The sequence below is a fragment of the Sceloporus undulatus genome, chromosome 2 (assembly GCF_019175285.1).
Source record: "Sceloporus undulatus isolate JIND9_A2432 ecotype Alabama chromosome 2, SceUnd_v1.1, whole genome shotgun sequence".
Lineage (NCBI taxonomy): Eukaryota > Metazoa > Chordata > Lepidosauria > Squamata > Phrynosomatidae > Sceloporus > Sceloporus undulatus.
In genome coordinates, this window is record NC_056523.1 from 45,256,323 (window position 1) to 45,275,878 (window position 19,556).

The window sequence follows — 19,556 nt, forward strand, 5'->3', positions numbered from 1 at the left end:
TGGGCTCCGTTTTTCTTGCGGCACCGTGTCTTCTTTTGAGGCGAGGACCCTGCGCTTTCTCCACCTCGTGGTTCCCTTTTCCCAGAAGGACCTCTCAGCCCCGGCCCACCTGCTGCTCCCTGTATTTCTGCTCCCATTTTTAAGAAGTCATTTGGGGAAAAGGGAAACTCAAGGCGATGAGGCGGGGGGGGGAGGCTGAATTGGGATGAAGTGGGGCTCGAGGGAGAAAGGGACGCCCCCGATTTTGCTTTGGAAAGGCCAGGGCTCAACACCGAAGGAGGGCCCACCCTCTTCCAGCTTCTCGCCCACTTTTAAGTTGGGGCGCGTGACCAGGACTGCATCCGCACTGCAAAAATAATCCGGTTTGGTCCTACTTTTTTTTTTTTTACTGCCTTGCTTCTATCTGCTATTGAATTCTGGAAACTGTCGTTTTGTGAGACATTTAGCCTTCTCTGTCAGAGAGAGCTCTGGTGCCACAATAAAATACAGTGCCCGTGTTTAACCCTAGGAATTAAAGTGGCATCAAATTGGATTATTTCTGCAGGGCGGATGCACCTTTCGAAGACATTATCAGTCTTGTAAAGCTTTGACGAAGGGTAAATTTCTTGGTTTCTGGTGCTGCAACCAACTATCGTTCCCAGAATCCCACAACATGGAGCCAGGGAAAGTGGGGCCAAAGCAGATTATTTCTGCAGTGCGGATGCAGCACAGAAACGGCGGTTCCTCCTTTGCATTCGCGTAGTTTTCTCCCTGACACCCGCCCCTCTCTTTTCGGTTAATGGGGGATCTGAACTGGCAGGAGATCCCAGGAAAGGGAGCCTTGGGGGCCTTTGGGCCACTTGCAATCTGGGCTTCGTCTTTCTCGATGCAGATGGGCATCAGAAGAGCCCCAAAAGGGTTTGGCCGCAAGAGACTTTTATGTCCCCCGTTTTTCTGGACTGTCCTCCATTCTCGGTGCCTCGTCCTCCTTGACGGGGAGGACATCTGGACACCCTGCTTGGGTGGAGAGAGAGGACCGTTCGGGTGTTGTCCTCCCAGGGCGTTTGCCAACGCTTTAACTCTTTTCTGGCTCAAGGCTATGGAATTCTGGGATTTGCAGTTCGTTGTGGGCCCAGAGCGGAGCGGAGAGAGGGAGAGAGCCCTTGGCAAAGGCCGAAAGGCCCAGGGAGAAGATCCTCATTCAGGAAGATTCCGAGGCCTCCGCAACTAGTGGAGAAGGAAAGTGAAACACATCCCATGGTGTTCCTGAATCCAGAAGAAGAAGAAGAAGAAGAAGAAGAAGAAGAAGAAGAAGAAGAAGAAGGGGGAAACAGGGGGCGGGGAAATTGGGATCCCCTCCCTCTTTCAATAGTTTGGGTACTGTGTGGGTGACAGTTTCCCCCGAAGTTTTTACTTTTTGGTGTGTGTGTGTGTGTTGATTTATAATTTTGAGAGAGTTCCCAAATAGGGCAGCAGAAGGAAATGCAGTTCACTGTCAGATGCTGCGAAGGTAGAAGCAGTCTCTTGGAAAAAGCAGAAAGAGAGAAGAGGGCTCCTTGGAAGAGAGAGGAGGAGAGGGAAGGAAGGAAGGAAGGAAGGATGGATGGATTGAAAGAGGAATGATGAAGGGAAGGAGGAAAAGAGGCGATCTCCCCGGAGCTTCGCCTGCCCATCCCAATCCTCTGGGGCGCCGGGCCTTGGGTGGCAGCTAGGACAAGGAGGATTTCGTAGCTAAGCCAGAGGAAGGGGGTCATTGGTAGCGTCAGAGGGGCAGCCTGGTTTGGGATGGAGGGAGGGAGGGGGGGGTCTTAGACCAGGAAAGATAGGCTTCAGTCTGTCCCACTTGGATCCTTCCTTCCTTCTGCCTGCTTTCCTCCCTTGCTCCCTGCCTTTTCCTTTCCTTTCCTTTCCTTTTTGCTGTCTGCCTGACTCCTTTGCTTTGTCTTGCCTTGCCTTCTCCTCAGCCCCTTCATTTTGCCTTCAGGGCTGCCCCACCTCAGAGGGGCAGGCAGGGGCCCTAGTGGAGACCCTTCTCAAGACTCCGCGAAGGGCGAGGGTGCCTGAGTCCCCTCCGTTTCCCCGAAGCAAAAGGGGTTCGGCGGTGTGTGTGTGTGTGTGTGAGAGAGAGAGAGAGCTGTCTTTACCTCTCCTTGGAGGCTCTTAGGGAAGGCTGCCTGAGGACTGGACGCTTTCTGCCTCCAGGGGGCGCCTCCTTTCAAGAAGCCCAAGGACTTCTCCTCCTGAAGGGACCCCCAGCGAGCAAGTCCCTGGTTATCAGGAGGAGGAGGAGGAGGAGGAGGAGGAGGAAGTTCCCTTCCTTGCCAATCTCAGCGTTCGTCCACATGTTGACATTTTCCCCCTAGTTGTCTCTCCCTGTTGTATATTTCTTCTCCCCAGTTTCTTAACAGCAGCACTTTGGAGTCTGACTGAAAGAAAAAAGCTGGAAGCATGAGCTTTCAGAGACTTCTGGTGCATGCATGAGGAAGGAAGCTCAAGTCTAGGAAAGCTCATGCCCCCAGCTTCTTTCTCTTAGTCTTAAAGGAGCTACCAGATCCATTTGCCTAATGACTTTCCAGACTGTCTCTGAATTTTAAGAGAGACCTGGAAGGGACAAACTTCCTAGTGGAGGTTCAGTAGTGCAGACCCCTCTCAATCATTACCTCAATCCACCCACAAAGAAGACTGTATTGCTTTCTGTTTGTCTTTACACAGCTAGATTGCCATCCAGAACAGCATTTCTACTTAGGTCATATTCCCTAATTTTTTTTTTTTTTTACTATCATGAGATTGAAAGACATTTTTGTGGTTGTTGTTTGCATTCTAAACAAGCAAGGTGAATTACTTACATTCAGTCCACATATTTCTAGCACTAACAGCTCATACCTGGTCCACAGCATACTCCTGTGCAGTATGGTGTGTGAGCAACAGTGTCCAACTAGAATTGTGTCCTATGTTCAACTCCAGACTTGACTATAATATATGTTGGGTTGTGTGGAGGGGACGATAAGGGGGGAGAGAAATTGGCAGGGGTGAGAAAAGACAGTATACCAATATAACAAGAAGGAAAGAATACTCCTGCTGGTATATCTGGCAGTCATTCCACACTTCTTCCAATTAGAGATCATTTGCTTTCTGGGAGATCTAGCTTTAGGGATCTCTATCTCATACGTAATTTCAGTACCTGGATATCACTTTAACTGCCATGACTGCATCCTTTGAAATCTTGGAATTTATAGCATAGTAAGGCACTGGAGATCTCTGGCACAGAATTCTAATTACCTCTTCAAACTACATATCACAGGATTCTGTAAGATGGAGCGAGGGCAGTTAAAGGAAGACCAAAGTGCTGTGACTCCATAAAGTGAAAAATGGATGTGGCAGATTTTGGAATGTTGAAATAAGGCTTTTCTCTGAACTGGTGATGAGAGGTCCAGCTTACAACAGTTGTAGCCTGAGAGTAAAAGGCGGTTCCAATCAGAACATTATGAATGATAATTCTTATAGCTTTCAGTGAGAGAGAGAGAGAGGTGCTATAAATGAGATCCAGTCGCAGAACTGGGTATGTAATCTAGTTCATGCTTTCCATGGTTCTTGAATGGTGATGATAATGGTGCATCATGGCCTTTAGAAGCACCAAATTTATGTATGCAATCTTCTGCTCCATTTCCTTTCATATTGAGGGATAACATTAACATAGAGGAGGAAGTCCTCGTTCAGCAGCATTTGCTTTAGATTTCACCATCCTAATTTGTTCCTAGCTCCTGAAATAAAATAAAGCACCTGATCCCCCCCCCCCCCCCCGGACATTAATTCCCACAGCAAATTCCTCTTCCATCTTCTCCTTCATCCTGAGGAGAAACGAGACAATGGCTTCTGTGTCTCTCCAGCATTTCTGGTTTTACATACAGTGACACAAAGCAGCACTGATCATTTCTAACTTTAGTCCCACTTCATGCAATAAAGAAGGACAGACACATGCTGAAAATGGGCTTTGCTGTGTTTGAATCTCACATATTTTACTAGGACTCCAATATACATACTCAGTATCATGATACTCTTCACATCGTACATTGTGAATATAGAGTTTAGATAGTGACATGCTTTGGATAAATGTGTGATCAAGTCTCTCCCCAGCCATGAACTCACTAGGAGGCCTTATTCATTCAATTTACTCTTTCAAAGTCGCAGGCCTGACATTTGTAATATGGATATAATGATACTGACTAATGTTTCCAGGTTTTATATGTATTACTATAGTATAATTATTGTGGTAGTAGTGACTGGGTGGTGATGAGAATGGAGATGACAATGATGATGACAACCATTGCTTCTTGTCTTTTGGTTAAGATAGGCATGATGATAATTGCACTCATAATTGAAATGTATTTGGATTCTCATTAATAAATCTATGTATATTATTAGGTTTCTTCCCCTTTGCAATATGGTGAGGATTAGTATGTACACATATTGGTGTGAAATATGGTGAGCGTCTTGTGATGGTACATGGAATGGTAACATATTATATTGGAGGAATAAGTTGTTGATATTTTAGAGAAAAATCTGTACGTTTGGCTTTTGCTTAGTCATTTATTTCTCTTAATCTCCCAATTTTTCAGAGTCAACTCTCCTTCTCATTAATGGAAGTAAGTGACTGGAAGTCTAGTATTACATGTTTCCATGTGTGTGAAATGTTTTAAATAAGCTACTGTTTGTTTGTTTTAATTGCAGCCTATACTGAATAGTATATATGTGTTCAACATATCTACACCTCTATGTTGGGTTGTTGTTTGTATAAGTGAAACCATTAATTTATTCTTTATGGACATACTGTTAGGAGTTATGCTCAACAGATATGAGTATTAGACTATTATGTACAAGGCAGAAAAGCTGTCTGTTTCCAGAGTCTGCAAGAATGGTTAAGAACACACACAGAAGAGGTAGGGCTGTTGGCCTGAATCCCTGTCTATCTTGGAAAAAAGACAAGCCTCATTTCAAAAGTACATTCTGAAGCTGTACTCCAGTTCCCCTCCTGATGACAAGGAAATGGTTCCCTTGATGAGAGCAATCAGGGCTTAACTGTCTTGTCCACCTCCACTGAATGGAGCCCTGCCAAACTGACTCAGACTGGTACACTCCCCATTGTGAGGCATTGTTCAGCTTCCAGGGATGTTGGACAATCCATCTGGACTGGAAAGAGGATAAATATCTATATTTAATTGGTTTTTCCTTGTGTATGCAGTGCTTTGTTCTCTAATGCCCAGACCATCTAAGAGACATTATCAATGCCTTTACCTCTACCCTTTCCAAGCACATATTTTTGTTTATTGAACTCTTCTTACAACAACACTGAAGTCATTTTCCTCCCCCGCAGAGATGTCCCCTTCATTTTTAGAAGACAGCCTCCAAGTTAGAAAGTGGTTAAATGCAGAGACACAGAGAGGGATATTCTCTCTGAGACCAGCTTCCCTACTCTGCTCTTCAGCCATCCTAGACTCCACTTCACATGGGAGGGTAGGAAAATCCATGTGTGTATTTTAGTTTATAATCCCTTGAATTTAGCTACATCTCTGTAGCCCCATTGGAATTGTTAAGAGTAGTTCCCATGACATCCCTCCCTCTTTTACTTTGAAAAACAGCTTGTATTCAGTAGACTGTTCTATTGGTTTCTACTGCTATCTTTTCCTGTCTTTTAAATTAAGGAATAATTCTCGTTTGGAGTCACTCTGGTTAGTTTTTAGTTTTTAAAACTTTCAGCTTCTACAGTCCTGCAGAGAGTAATGCCTGCAGGAGCCCCCACCCAGTAAAGCCAGTACATTACTCTTAACAATATATGTTTTATGTGACGTGTGGCCTTGATAATCAAATTATGGCTGGCATCCTGTTATTAACGACCAACTAAAGTAGAATCACTCAATAAATTGTTGAACTAACAATTTGTCAACACCTAGGTAAATCCCATTGATTGAATGAATCTATTCTAGTTAGGAAAAACAACAGGATATAGGCCAATGAGTTGACCGATCTGAAACAAGTACAGTATGCTGTTTAGGATTCTTATAGAATAGTTTTCTAGTGCTAAGCTACATGGGAAGTGAGGTCAACTAAATATTACTTGGGCCATTTTGAGGGCTTTGGTGCATCTCACAAGTAATGTTGTGACAGACATGACATTTTATTCACAAAATATTTAGTAAATCCCAAACTTCATAATCAGTTTGGAAGTAATAACTGGCATTACTCAGTTTTTGGCAGATTTTTAGACATAACAGAAAAGCTGTGGTTCAACCAACGATGGTTGAAGAATTTGTTAGTCTACCAGACAAAGTAAAAGCCTATCATAAATTTACAGAGACTAAATAAACGAAGGTTCACTAGCATTGAAGTGATTAAGGCAAGTTACATGTGTTTTCAATGTCAGAACAAAGTGGCGATGCCAGGAAATTTCATGACATTCTTAAGAGCAGCTTCGATGGGGAAATGTGGCATGAAAACTTTAGTTAGGAAAGTATAATCACAGCACAGCAGCCATTCTGACCCCAGTGGAAAAGGTCTTCTTGAAGCTATTTCAAGAGTGCACAAAATGCATGGTTTAGATCAAGGGCAATATTCTTGAGCTCCATGAAAAGAGTTATCTTCATCAGCTAGATCCATCATTTTCTGGAAAATCTAACTACACACTTACCTCAGAGGCACTTGTGAAGTAGGAGTTATCGTCTCTCAGAGATCTCTCTTCAGACCATATGGAAATACATTTCTTCCATTAGACAAGTGAAAATCATACATTCTTCAAAAGAACTTGTGAAAGCCCTGAACTAACCGGTAGTTTTCTAACATGCCTTCAGAATTTGGAAAGGTTACTTGACAGAACTACAGCATCCAGAACCACTATCTTTGCTGACAAGAGTCTAGGAGTTCAAGTGCCTCAAATAAATTTTTCCAAGCTCCATGCTTGCACTTCCTCTGAAAAGGATCACCAATAACTTACCATGGAATAATGAGGCCAGATACAAAGAGTTGGGTTGAAGAAGGACCACTCTATTGATCTAGAACCCATTTACATTGTGATTATACTGGAAGAAGCAAGAGGGAGGAGCATCCTGATATGGATTCAGCTGAGGCCAAATGTCACCCCTTGATGAGCTCTTCAGCCTTCTCTTGGGTGAAACACTCTAATTCCAATAACTAGGTTGCTCCCCAGCTGGCCTTCTAATGGAAGGCAAAGCTAAGGTGCTCCCACCCAAACAACCCAGTGTCCAGGGCACACTGTGTGCATTGCAAAGGCCTCCACAACCTCCATAGAGCTCATCAGTTGTGTGGGTCTGGAACTGCGTACTATTGGCTGGTATCACATGCTAATGCAAAAACAAATCAATAATCACAGGAAGGGTATTGGAAGAACTGTACTGAAAGTACTGTAGTAAATCTTCTCTAGGTGTCAAATACCTTTCATAAACTGAGACTGATATTTGAAATGGCAATTATATTTAAAGGCGAAGGGAAAGGGCACAGGAAACAGTGAGATACAATCCCACATGACCGACCATGCAGTTATCAAGTAGTATGGGACTGAGGCACTTCCTCTCTTATATGGAAAACATAGCCTGTATTAATCATGTTTCTGCCTGAGAATTATCTCAGAAAACACCAGGACACAGACTTTGTGGCTGTGTCAGGAATAACAGCACATGGCAACATGGCAGCCTATCCGAATGGCTTCATCAGCACAACCAGAAGGAAGCTGACACAATAACTCTTCTTACTGCTGTTGAAGTCAGTAAGAATTCCCTTTCAGAAGAATTGGACACAGTTAGCCGACACTGATTCTCTGTTGTTGTCCACCACTCTGCTCAAACAGGGAATGACTTTAGAAGGCGTACTTTTCAAGAAAGGAAGAAAACAGCCATGACCCATCAGGTATTCACTGGTGCTGAAACAATCAGAATATTTTCTGACATAGGCCAGTTTCAAATCCCTTCTGACCTCTGAGCCACAGCTTCTTCATGTGTTTCAGACTCTGGGCTAATAATAATAATAATAATAATAATAATAATAATAATAATAAATGTTCTTGTGAAGAATCAGTTGTTTCTTTTGAAATCATTCTCTATATAGCTATAAGAGATCACATAGAAAGACTTCAGAATGCTGTGTGAAGTCGAAGGCTTTGATGGCCAGCATCTGTAACGGAGAGCACTCCCAGCTGTCCAATCAGAAGGCAGCTGAGGGCCAGCCAATAGCCTGTAGGCTGGAACTTTTGAAGATTCCGAACTGACAGTTGGGGAGTCAGTTGGAACCAGGACAGTTTGGAACGGGAGTTAGGGTTTAGAATCTTGGGGAGAAAGGACTGGGGTCCAGGGGTTCCTGCAGGACTGAGGGAGTTAGGGGCTGGAATCCTGAGAGGGAGGGTTCCAGGGCTCGAGAAGGACGGTTAGGGGTACAGTCCGAGTGAGAAAAGGGCTCCCTACCGTTTCGCTGCCAGACCTTTAGAAAAGGGAGAGGCTGGAGTGTGATATCCTGTGGGATATGATTAGCCTTGGTGGCTGAGTTAAGAGAAGGACTTGTCTAAATAGTCGGAAAAGTCCCTATGTAATTGAGAAATACTTGGGATAAGTGAAGTGACTATAGCCGAGTCAATGAATATAAATGTAACTAAGTAACCTGTGCCTGAACTAGCTGTTACATAATATCATTCAGTTCAAGAAAGAGATGTTCAACTGTTTTGTTTAATAAAGTTTATATTTTGGTTTACATAAAAGTTTGTCAGACATACATCTCAGCTCCACGCTACTATATAAAGAAAAGACCTTACCGCCTGCCATAGAAAAAGAGGGTAACCGTTACATAATTGGTGGCAGCGGTGGGATAAGTAAAGCCCAAGCACCTGCCATCTTTAAGAGGGGGTCCGTTACAGCATACATAGTTTTTTGTGGGTTTTTCAAGCTATGTGGCCATGTTCTAGCTAGAACATGGCCACATAGCCCGAAAAACCCACAAAAAATTTCAGAATGCCCTCTATACGTTGTCCATCATTACAGAAGAATGCTGAAGCGGACAACATAATACCAAGTTCTAGATCTCTATGGATCTTTATAAAGTGGAACCAGTATATCCAGTTACACTTCATTATGGTGTCTTAATCCTGTTTCATTGCAATCTAGCTTACATTACTTCCAGAAACCCCCATCAGAAGTGACACAGCACTGAGTCCATTAGAAGCCTGCTTACAATCTTCCTCTTTTTAGCTGTCTCTGAAAAAGCAGACATAAGCCTGAGATAGAATAGTTACTTAATTAAAGAAGTCATGACACACACTATCTGATAGTGCCTTCAGAGGAAATAACAGGTCTTTTAATGAAATTAGAATCATAGAATCATAGAATCATAGAGTTGGAAGAGACCGCAAGGGCCATCCAGTCCAACCCCCTGCCATGCAGGAAATCCAAATCAAAGCATCCCCAACAGATGGCCTTTGCTTAAGGACCTCCAAGGAAGGAGACGCCACTACACTCTGAGAGAGTGTGTTCCACTGTTGAACAGCCCTAAGTTCTTCCTAATTAAAACAAGTGGACTTCCATCTCCACATCGAGGACACAATAGCTGTTAGGGTAAATAATTGAAACAAGAGTAAGAAGACAGGAATTCTCTGGGCACCAAACATTCTAAAGACAACATGCCAGCACCTCAAGACTGGTAAATAGGCTTGAAAGTTAGTCTCCCTCACCCTTTTCTTCCCTCTGTTTCTTCTCTATGTACTTTCCTAAAAACCCATCCTAGTCCCCCAGACTCTACTCCTCCTCAACTTAACCTCTCATTTCGTTCTTTAAGTGTCCCTGCATAGTTGCTCATGGCATCTCTACCCTTTCTCTCTATTACTATCCCCCATCTTCCACTCCTCAGCCTTTTTGCTCTGTTTCTCAGGCAGATCAAAATATTTAGTCTCATCTGTTGCCAGCACAGTTAGCCTCATTAGAAGCCTTCAAAACATGCACACACAGCACTCCAAGTAAAGTCCTGATTTCTCTGCTTTAACGTATTCTTCCCAACTTTTGCTATAGTCAACCAAGCATCTTGCACCATTTCACCACTATTACACATTTGGGGATGGGGGAGGGGGTTGGCACAACTAGTTAGCTTTTCACTGAAGACATAGGTAAATTAAAGGGATTGCATATTGATTTCTTTGACATGGTTTGTTTCCATATATTCGCTGACTTACCTGCAAATTCGTCTATAGTCTATTTCACTGTTATAATAAAAATGCCAATGATTATGTTGCAACTCATGAAGCAGTGACACATAACTTCCAATGTACAAGAAAATGTTGGGTCAAGTTGGCATTATTTCTCAGTTTTCAAAACTTAGGGCTCATTCAACTAATTTGCAATTTAATATCAGGCTACAAGTGAGAGACTTACTCCATGGTTCCTCAAGAACTGGACACTGAAGATACAATTAAGATCTTACCTTTTATTTGCCATCTCCAGCAGTTAAATAGGCAAAAGAAAACCACCTGTTGTCAAAATAAATATTACTTTCACCAACCCATCATTCAATGGGACTGCAGAGAACAGGTGGATGGAATTTCATATCAAATACAACCAACTGTATTGGACATCAGGGCTTGGAGAGCCATTAAAAAAAACCTCCATCTATTCTTTAAAGCAATAGGAAAAGCATTTTGTTTTCTTCCTTTAATTTATTTATTAAAATATGTTATGTCACAGAACCTTCATCGCATACCGATGAAATTAATTTAAAACAAACTACAAGTGTGCAACTTAAAACAGTGAGGAATAGTTGAACAGTCTAAAACCACATAAAACAATTTAACAATTAAAACACAGTTTAAAACTTGTACAGATATACAGACCCCAAAGACTTTGGTTTTTCTTTTTTAAAAAAGCTTTATTTTAACCTTATACCAGAAAGAAACCAGCATTAAAGTGAATTGGGCCTGTAGTGATAGAGCATTTCATAAGCAGGTTGACCCAGCAGAGAAGACCCTATGATTTGGATACAGAAACATGACATGCCTGCCTTCCAGCCACTCATTTAATGGAAACAATGGAGGAGGGGAAAGGAGTCAAACAATATAAAATATATGTGCAAATGAGAAATGACAGCATCATGTTTGAAAATCCATTATTATACAAGGAGAGCCACTGTAGCATAGTGGTTTGAAAGTTGAACTATGACTCTGGAGACCAGGGTTTGATTCCCCACTCAGTCATGAAACCTGCTGGGTGACCTTGGACAAGTCACATGCCCTTAGCCTCATGGGAAGGTAATGGAAAACCTCCTCTGAACTAACCTTGCCTAGAAAACCCAATTGTCATAAGGAAAAAAAATAACCTGAAGATGCACAACAACATGACAGCTTCTAGGGTTTGTACATGTTGGTCTGGCAGATTTGGCACTGAGGTTTGAAGAGCTGTCAGTCTAGAATTCGGCCTTTTCTTCAGAGATGGGAAGGGAGAGGATACAGACTCACTAGCCATTGGGATTGTTCACTTTCGGAGTAGGTGATTACTGTATATTGGGGTTAGAGTCATTGTATTTTTCCCTTTTTGGTTTTGATTGTATTTTATGAACGTTGCTGCTTTTTTTCTGTTATCATGCCCTGCTCTTTCCCTATTAATCCTGTACTGAATAGTGGATCATGTGGCATGATTTTAGAACTAGGATGAGTGAGGAGTGTAATTTGTATCTGCGATTCCACATGGATGCCTCTACCCGTGTTTCCTTGGCTAACGGTAGTGTAGATGCCATTTGCAGTCTGGATACTCACAATGATTAACAACGTCAGGCACATCCATAACCATGGAACCCACAGCAAGATGATTTGAAATGCTGGGGAAATCTATTTTGATTTAACAAGGGTACAAATTTCCGTGGATCCATATCCACACAGGTAATAAAAATGACCAAAATTGATATATCACCAAGACATAGTGATATTGCTCTATTCTACTTACCTTTTTCTCCTGGCAGTGCTATACTTCTTATGAATATGCTTTTATTGTCACTCCTGGTTTGAAATAATAAAAAAGTTGTTAAAAAACACAACTGTGTACATAGAAAAAAAATAAATGTAGCAAAAATGCCACTTTTCAAGCACCTGCAAAAAATACCCTGTTAAATATGTCTTTGTCAATAGAGGGAGGTGCTCAAGCAATGCCTGTATTATAGATGCATATATAAGGATAGAAAAAGAAAAACAAAAAACAAAAGAACCAAACATTGACCAGACATGGAGGTGTGAAAGTATTTGTGTGTTTAGGGAGGAACCGCTGAAGACATGGATTTCATAGGGTACGTATCCTTATAATAGAAATTCCTTCCTCCTCATAGAAAAGACTAGGTGTCTGTTATCAGAAGGTGAGAGTGCAGAGCAAAGGACTTTTGTAGATGGTTCACTTTGATTGGCAGCTTGCTATGCTTTAGGGAACATACCAATTTATATGTGAGTAAAACCCATTACACTCGATGATACTTTTGTCCCTTGGTACGCAGGGTACAACTAGATACAATGACCAGTTAGAGTGAAATGCTAGACATATCTACTCAGAAGTCAGTCTTATTGAATTCAGTAGGGTTTTCTTCCAGGTAATTCATAGAATCATAAAATCATAGAGTTGGAAGCGACCACAAGGGCCATCCAGTCCAACCCCCTGCCATGCAGGAACTCTCAATCAAAGCACCCTTGGCAGATGACCATCCAGCCTCTGTTTAAAGACCTCCAAGGAAGGAGAGACTACCACTTTCTGGGGGAGTGTGTTCCACTGTCGAACAGCCCTTACTGTCAGGAAGTTCCTCCTAATGTTGAGGTGGAATCTCTTTTCCTGCAGCTTGCATCCATTGTTCCAGGTCCTGTTCTCTGGAGCTGCAGAAAACAAGCTCATTCCCTCCTCAATATGACATCCCTTCAAATATTTAAACAGGGCTATCATATCACCTCTTAACCTTCTCTTCTCTAGGCTAAGCATCCCCAGCTCCCTAAGTCATTCCTCATAGGGCATGGTTTCCAGACCCTTCATCATTTTAGTCACCCTCCTTTGGACACGCTCCAGTTTCTCAACATCCTTTTTGAATTGTGATGCTCAGAACTGGGCACAGTATTCTAGGTGGGGCTTGACTAAGGCAGAATAGAGTGGCACTATTACTTCCCTTGATCTAGACACTATACTTTTATTGATGCACCCTAAAATTGCATTGGCCTTTTTAGCTGCCACATCACACTGTTGACTCATGTTCAACTTGTGGTCTACTTGGATTCCTAGATCCCTTTCACACATAGTCTCCTTAAGCCAGGTGTCCCCCATCCTATATCTATGCATTTCATTTTTCTGCCCTAAGTGCAATACTTTACATTTTTCTGTGTTGAATATCATTTTGTTAGTTTTGGCCCAGCTTTCCAGTTTATTCAGGTCATTTTGAATTTTGATCCTGTTCTCTGGGGTGTTGAAGGGATCTAATACAATTATCAGATTGTAGCCAGAGAGTTCTTAGCATGGGGAGTTCTAGAAGTCAAAAACAGAACATAACACCATTCTACTTAACTAAACAAACTAGTGAAGTCATATGCTCACGAGTCAGTGCTGTTTCAGTCTGCCCAGGCAGGAATACAGAGATTGATAAGATGCAACTATGCCCATTGTGTATATTCAGTGTCTTTTGAAAGATACCAAGTTTTTAATGAAAGAATATTGATTACACTTAGGATGGCCCAGTGCCAATAAGATACACCTGCAGATGGTACATTTTGTGTTTTCTTAGGTGAAAATTGGTTTTGCTTGGAATCATTGATCCGTGCAAGAAAATATGCTGTATCATAGTCTCAGATGATGCTATTTCTATTTTTAGTAATATGTAAATTAACTTCAACAAGAGACAATGCAGCGTATCCTGAGGACTGGAATATGTTGTATTATTGAGAGATATAAAATCTATAATTAAAGCTATTTAAGAAATATGATCTTTTGATAGAATCAGCACAATGGAGGTCGAGTGGACATTCTGGCCAGAACATGATAGAAAAAATAGTAGTTTGGGTAAATGTATTGAAAATGTTCATGCTGCCTTTTGTTAGCAGCCTAGAGAAGTGAGCATCTAGCAAGTCCATTGCAAGGGACATCTTCCTTTCCCCATATGTTAGACCTGTCCATACTGTTTCAGAACTGTTCTTTAATGCCACCACAAACAACAACAACAACAACAACAACAACCAGTGGACAGCATCTGCCTCATCTTATTAATGTATACAAGTTTGTGCAGATTCCTCAAATTGCAGCCATGATTAACAATTTTAGTTTGCATCTTTTCTCCTCCAGCTGGGAATTTCTATTATATGTTTCATGTTATAGCTTCTAATTATAACCAAGCCATTTTTCTAATACAGATCTATTAGGAACTAATATGGCCCCACACTTTGGGTCATGTTTCATTGTTTGCTTTAGCAGATCTCTTCTCCAGGTTCTCCTTTGATATCTCCTTCTGCAGTCTGGAGGACCTGGTTTTCCCCCGACACACATCTCACCATTCTTTTATCTCCCTTTTTAGTTGCTCCTGATAAGGCCCAGAATAATGTTGAAACTTGATTTTTCTCACAGAAGTCCTGCAGAGGTTTAATAGTCTGGACAGACCTGTTGCAGAAAGCAACATATGATGAGACCAGAAAACTGTCATTGTGCTTCTGAGCCTCCCCTCATCCTCCTCTAAACCAGTATGCTTTGACTAGAATGTGTTTGTAGTATGCATTTTTGGAAGGTTCTTTTTTATCTGTGCACACATTTGTGTGTGTGTGTGTGTGTGTGTCTTCAGATGCCTTTTTCAAAGTCCTGAAATGTTGCAATAGAAGACCTGGCCAGATATGTTTCAGAATCAGTGCGTGGAAATTCTATAGACATAATTTTGAGCAAAGACTATCTCAAGTTATTTTGTTGCTATTATCTTTAGTGAATTATCCGTGTGTGTGTGTGTGTGTGCGCGCGCGCGCGCGCGTGTGTGTGTGTGTGTAGACCACAAAACTATGTTTCTGGGCAACTGTCAGACATCATATAATCAAGCCACCTTGCCCCCTGGCTAAAGACTGAGTTTCTCTGTGTTGATTGTATAATGTCAATAAGCACTTGGTCTGTGATTTACTCATATGGCAGGTTGGTTGGCTTCCCTCTCTTCTTTTTTGTTGAGTGAATGATATCAAAGCATCAGAAAACCCAGGTAATGCAGCTTATGTTTAGCCAAGGGACAGAGAACACAATCTGAGTGTTTAATGTGAGGAAGTGCCTTCTGGCTTTGGTCTCTCTAAAGGAGCAGATAATGATATCATCATCATCATCATCACCATCATCATCACGACCCTCACTACCAAAACCATCATTTATTTATTTATACAGTGACATTGCAGTACATAATGCTTTACAAGTAAAAGAACAACAAAACTGTTCCCTGCCCTCAGGCTTACAATATAATTAAGACAAGACACAGAAGGAAAGGGGGAATGGCAGTATAGGAGTCCACCAGTTGTTGCCTCTTCATTTCTTCCTTCAAGGCCAGGGCAGTGGCAGTTGGGATGGAGGGAAGGCTTTTTATCTGTTTATGGCCAAAGGCATGGTGGAACCGTGTTCAGAGTATCAGAGCTATTCTACAGCTTGCTATTTGGGTGAGGAAAACTCAACATTTGGAGAGTCTTCTCAATCAATCCGAGTGATGTGCTGTTTATGAAGCCAGTAAGCCCAGTTGTATTGCAAAGTCTGTCCCACTGCAATGTCACTGTGTATTCCACAGGGCTATAGTTGTCTTTCAGCAGGCCGCAAGAAAGCACTGTGCTTTGAAAAAGAGAAAGATTGAAAGAAACAATGAGGGGGAAAGGTGATTTTACTGCAGTGTTGAACTCAGAAAACTATATTTAAATTGTCAGTAAAATCAAATGGAATTGGTCTGGGTAGACATGCCTTTACTTGATTCTCCCCTCCTCCCATTTGCATGGCTGTTGCACACACAGGGCAGTTCAATTTGTTCTTCACTCTTGAGTGTCAGCAAAGGAATGCAGAATCTTTGCACAGATGGCACTGTCAAAGTTCGCTGAGGCTGTCCTGCTCTGACCTATTTAATTTAATTTAATTATTTATGTCTAAACTCCCAGCAATCTTGTATCATGCTTGGAATATTCAGAGTCAGATGTGCTGTGCTCCTAAACCATTCTGTATCTGATTTTTTAACAGAGATAGTCAACACCATATCTGTTCCTTAAAGTGAAGTGGAGGAGCAATGCTGGTATAGACAAGAATGAGGCGAGTCTCAGAATTAATATGTTCAAATTGGAGGATTGGTTCTCCCACAAATAAATAGTGCTGACTATGGTTCTACCCATTTGTTTTAGCCAGGACATGAAGGAATCCTTTAAAAGATCCTGAAAAAAAAAAGGATATTACTCTGTCCTTCATCTTAAGACAAAGGAAACTGAGAGATGATCTCACTAAGTCCAATTGAAGACTGCTTTGAATCCCATTTTGGGAGAATGGCAGGATATAAATCCCATAAATAAATAAGACAGCTGAAGTAAATTACAAGTTGGCATCCCCTCTGGCAGTTGAATAGAAGGTTATTACAACTACACAGTTATAGCAAATTAATACCTGTTTCATTGTCATTGTTCAGCTCCATGGAGATTTGTAGTTTCATCTCATCATTAAAATTCTCTGTAGGAAGGGACTGGATTCCCTAGCAGAGAATTTTAAAGATCTCACCAAATTACAAATCCCAAGATTCCATAGGATGGAGCCATGACAGGTAAACTGCTATGAAACTTTTATAACCTGGTTACACAGACCACTATACCTTTGCTTTTACACTGTTAATGGGATAACATCCAACTACACCTGACAGCAGCAGGCCACTTTATATGATCCAAATAGACCATGTGGCCCACAGAGCTATTCTTCAGCAGAGATGAAGGCCCCATTCCCACTTGCTCATTTGCACTGGATAGAACTGGGCAGATCAGGGTCCCCCCATATCGAATCTACTCAGAAAAAGTGCCCTTTACCTCGATCGAGACAATTTGCCCATCTGAAGTTCACATTTGCGGTACTGCTTTAAAATGGAGCCTCCTTTCTTGTCAATCAAATTCGCTTCTGCTTTTGTCAAAGGTGACATCTCCTACAACCATTGGCCAACAGAATGGGGCTTTTCCCCCCTCCTTTTTTTAAAAACTGGCGGCAGCATTCATATATTCTGTCACCACCTTTGACTTGGCTCTGCTCTGCTCTGCTCAGCCCTTGGCCTCACCGGAGGGAGGGAAAGCTGGCTGCTTGAGCTGCTGCCCCCTCCTGACCCGCCTTGCCCGCCTGCCTGCCTGCCTTGGGGGCCGAGGGTCAGGCAAGCCTGATGCTCTTTGGCTCCTGGGGGTCACTCCCAGCCCACCCCACCTCCTGTGTATTCCTCCTGCTCCCTTTCCCCACTCTGTCGTGCTGCTGCTGCTTGGCCTCCTTTTCCTTCCTCCTCCTCCTCATCTACTCTGTTCTTCCACTTCCTCGGCTGCAGGTGCAGAGGAAGCGGGAAGAGGAGGAAGAGAGGGAAAGAGGAGTAGGATGAAGAAGCTAAAAAAGGAGATTGAGCAGTAGCAGGGCAGTGGAGGGCGAAAGAGGAGGAGGAGGAAGAAGGAAAAGGAGGAGGATGACAACAACAACAAGAAGCAGCAGCAAAATGGAGGGGGTAAAAGAAGGAGAAAGAGGAGGAATGAGGAGAAGGCGTGGGGACAGGAGAAAGAAGAGGAACAGAAAAAGGAAGAGAAGGAAGAAGAGCAGGAGGAAGAGGAGGTCAGAGGAGGAGGAGAAGGAGAAAGAGTCCGCGGGGAGGGGTGGTGTTGGCAGAGGAGGAGGAGGAGGGAGAAGGAGAATGAGGAAGAGTGGAGAAGAGGAGGAGGAGGAGGGAAAAAAGGAGGGCAAGCAGTAGCAGGAGGGTGAGGGGGATAAGAGGGGAAGGAGGAAGGCAGAGAAGGTTATGGAAGAGGAGAAGGAAGAGCTGTAGAAGTGGCGACAGGGAAGAAGAGGAGGAGAAGGAGGAGAGGGGGAAGAAGACAGAAGAGGTACCCCCTGCTGCCTGCCGCAATGAGAGTAGCGAGGCTAACATTGGGGAGGGGACAGCAGCAAGCATACACATTCTGTCCATATGTACCCATCTGTAGCACAAGCATGCGCATAATCTGTCAATAAAATTACCAAAAAAAGGAAACAAGCTGCTTGCAAAAAGCAGGCAGGAGAGGGGAGACATGATCCTCATACTGCCCGTTCTCTGACCTAAATCCCTCCTTGAACTTGACCCATCATGACCGGGTCTGAGTTCAGATTTGCTGGCAGCAGGGAAGAACTGGGTTTTCCAGAAAGAAAAGGGAAAAAGTCCGCTTTCAGGAAAACTGCATTAAGAGGGATTTTCCCTGAATCTGTTGTGCAAGCACCTGATCAAGTTGTGTAAAAATTGGCGAGAGTGAGGACTTCTACTTTTAAACTGGTTTGGGAACCAGGGTAAAATATAGTCTGAATGGCACTGAAAAGATGTATTTTATTATTTATTAATTTATTTAGACATTTATATCCTGTCCTATGTTCTATAATCTCAGAGCAGCCTACCAGTAAAGCAGTGTAAACACAGATGAAGTTAATATTTTAATTTGTAAGCCAAACTGCATCCTTGTTTTGTGAAAGACGTGTGGTATTAATGTTACCAACAACGTTAACAGGGAAAGGAAGAGGAAATGTGATAAAAAGGAACTATACAACTGAGACTTTTTCCTCCCTTTAATTTATTGCAGTGTATAGAAATCCACTTGGTGATGTTGGGAATACTTGCTCAGCCTAAGAAAGACAATGGCAAAAGACAATGGCAAACTTCCTCTGAAAAAATCTTCCAAGAAAACTCTGTGAGAGGTTTGCCAATAAGTTGAAGTCAACTTGACGGCACATAATTTGACTAATAAACTTATTTTACATTTTTTATTTTATTTTATTTTTTGTATTTTTTTCCTTCATATTTGATTGTTGATATGAAATTTTCATATGCAATGTTACCAATAAAGAAAACATCTAACAAAAATCACTTTAAAAAAGAGGAATACTTACAGGTGCCCACTAGAATCTAAGGTGTGCAGTGATTGCCGAGATTCCTGCATGGAACCAGATAAATTGAAAGACCAATCTCTGTTTTCTATGTTATCCAGCCTCATTCAGTGCCATGGGATACAGCACAAGGCAGCCCTTAGTCATAGATCCATTCTGACTGATGAGACCATGCTTTGAATGGAATGTAAGTCAAGACTGCACTGTGCAAGTGAAGAAACTGTTAAATTAGTCCATGTATTGGCATTTTAAGCCCATATACCCTAAGGTGCTTCATGCTCAGCCTGTTTGCTGTTACTTCTCAGTCTCTAATTGAAATTGCACAACTCTCTGCAGGCTTTTTTTCTGTCCACTCTCCCTCTCAATATTCTGGAGAATAAAAGCTTCCAAAGTTCCAATGAATATCGTATTCCAAAAGTTGGAGCTATCAGGAAAATATATCTAACCATTAGCTTACAATCA

At 42.2% G+C, this 19,556-nt stretch overlaps 1 protein-coding gene across 1 annotated transcript in view; it reads left to right on the top strand.

The window, feature by feature from the left end:
* Positions 1–18,929, top strand: part of LOC121920957 (metabotropic glutamate receptor 7-like) — a 20,586-nt gene extending 1,657 nt beyond the window's left edge. Inside the window, exon 2 of the mRNA XM_042448302.1 lies at positions 18,791–18,929. Coding sequence (XP_042304236.1) covers positions 18,791–18,922 — 132 coding nt within the window. The 3' untranslated portion in view covers positions 18,923–18,929. The remainder of the gene's footprint in view (positions 1–18,790) is intronic.
* The last annotated feature ends 627 nt before the right edge of the window (positions 18,930–19,556 follow it).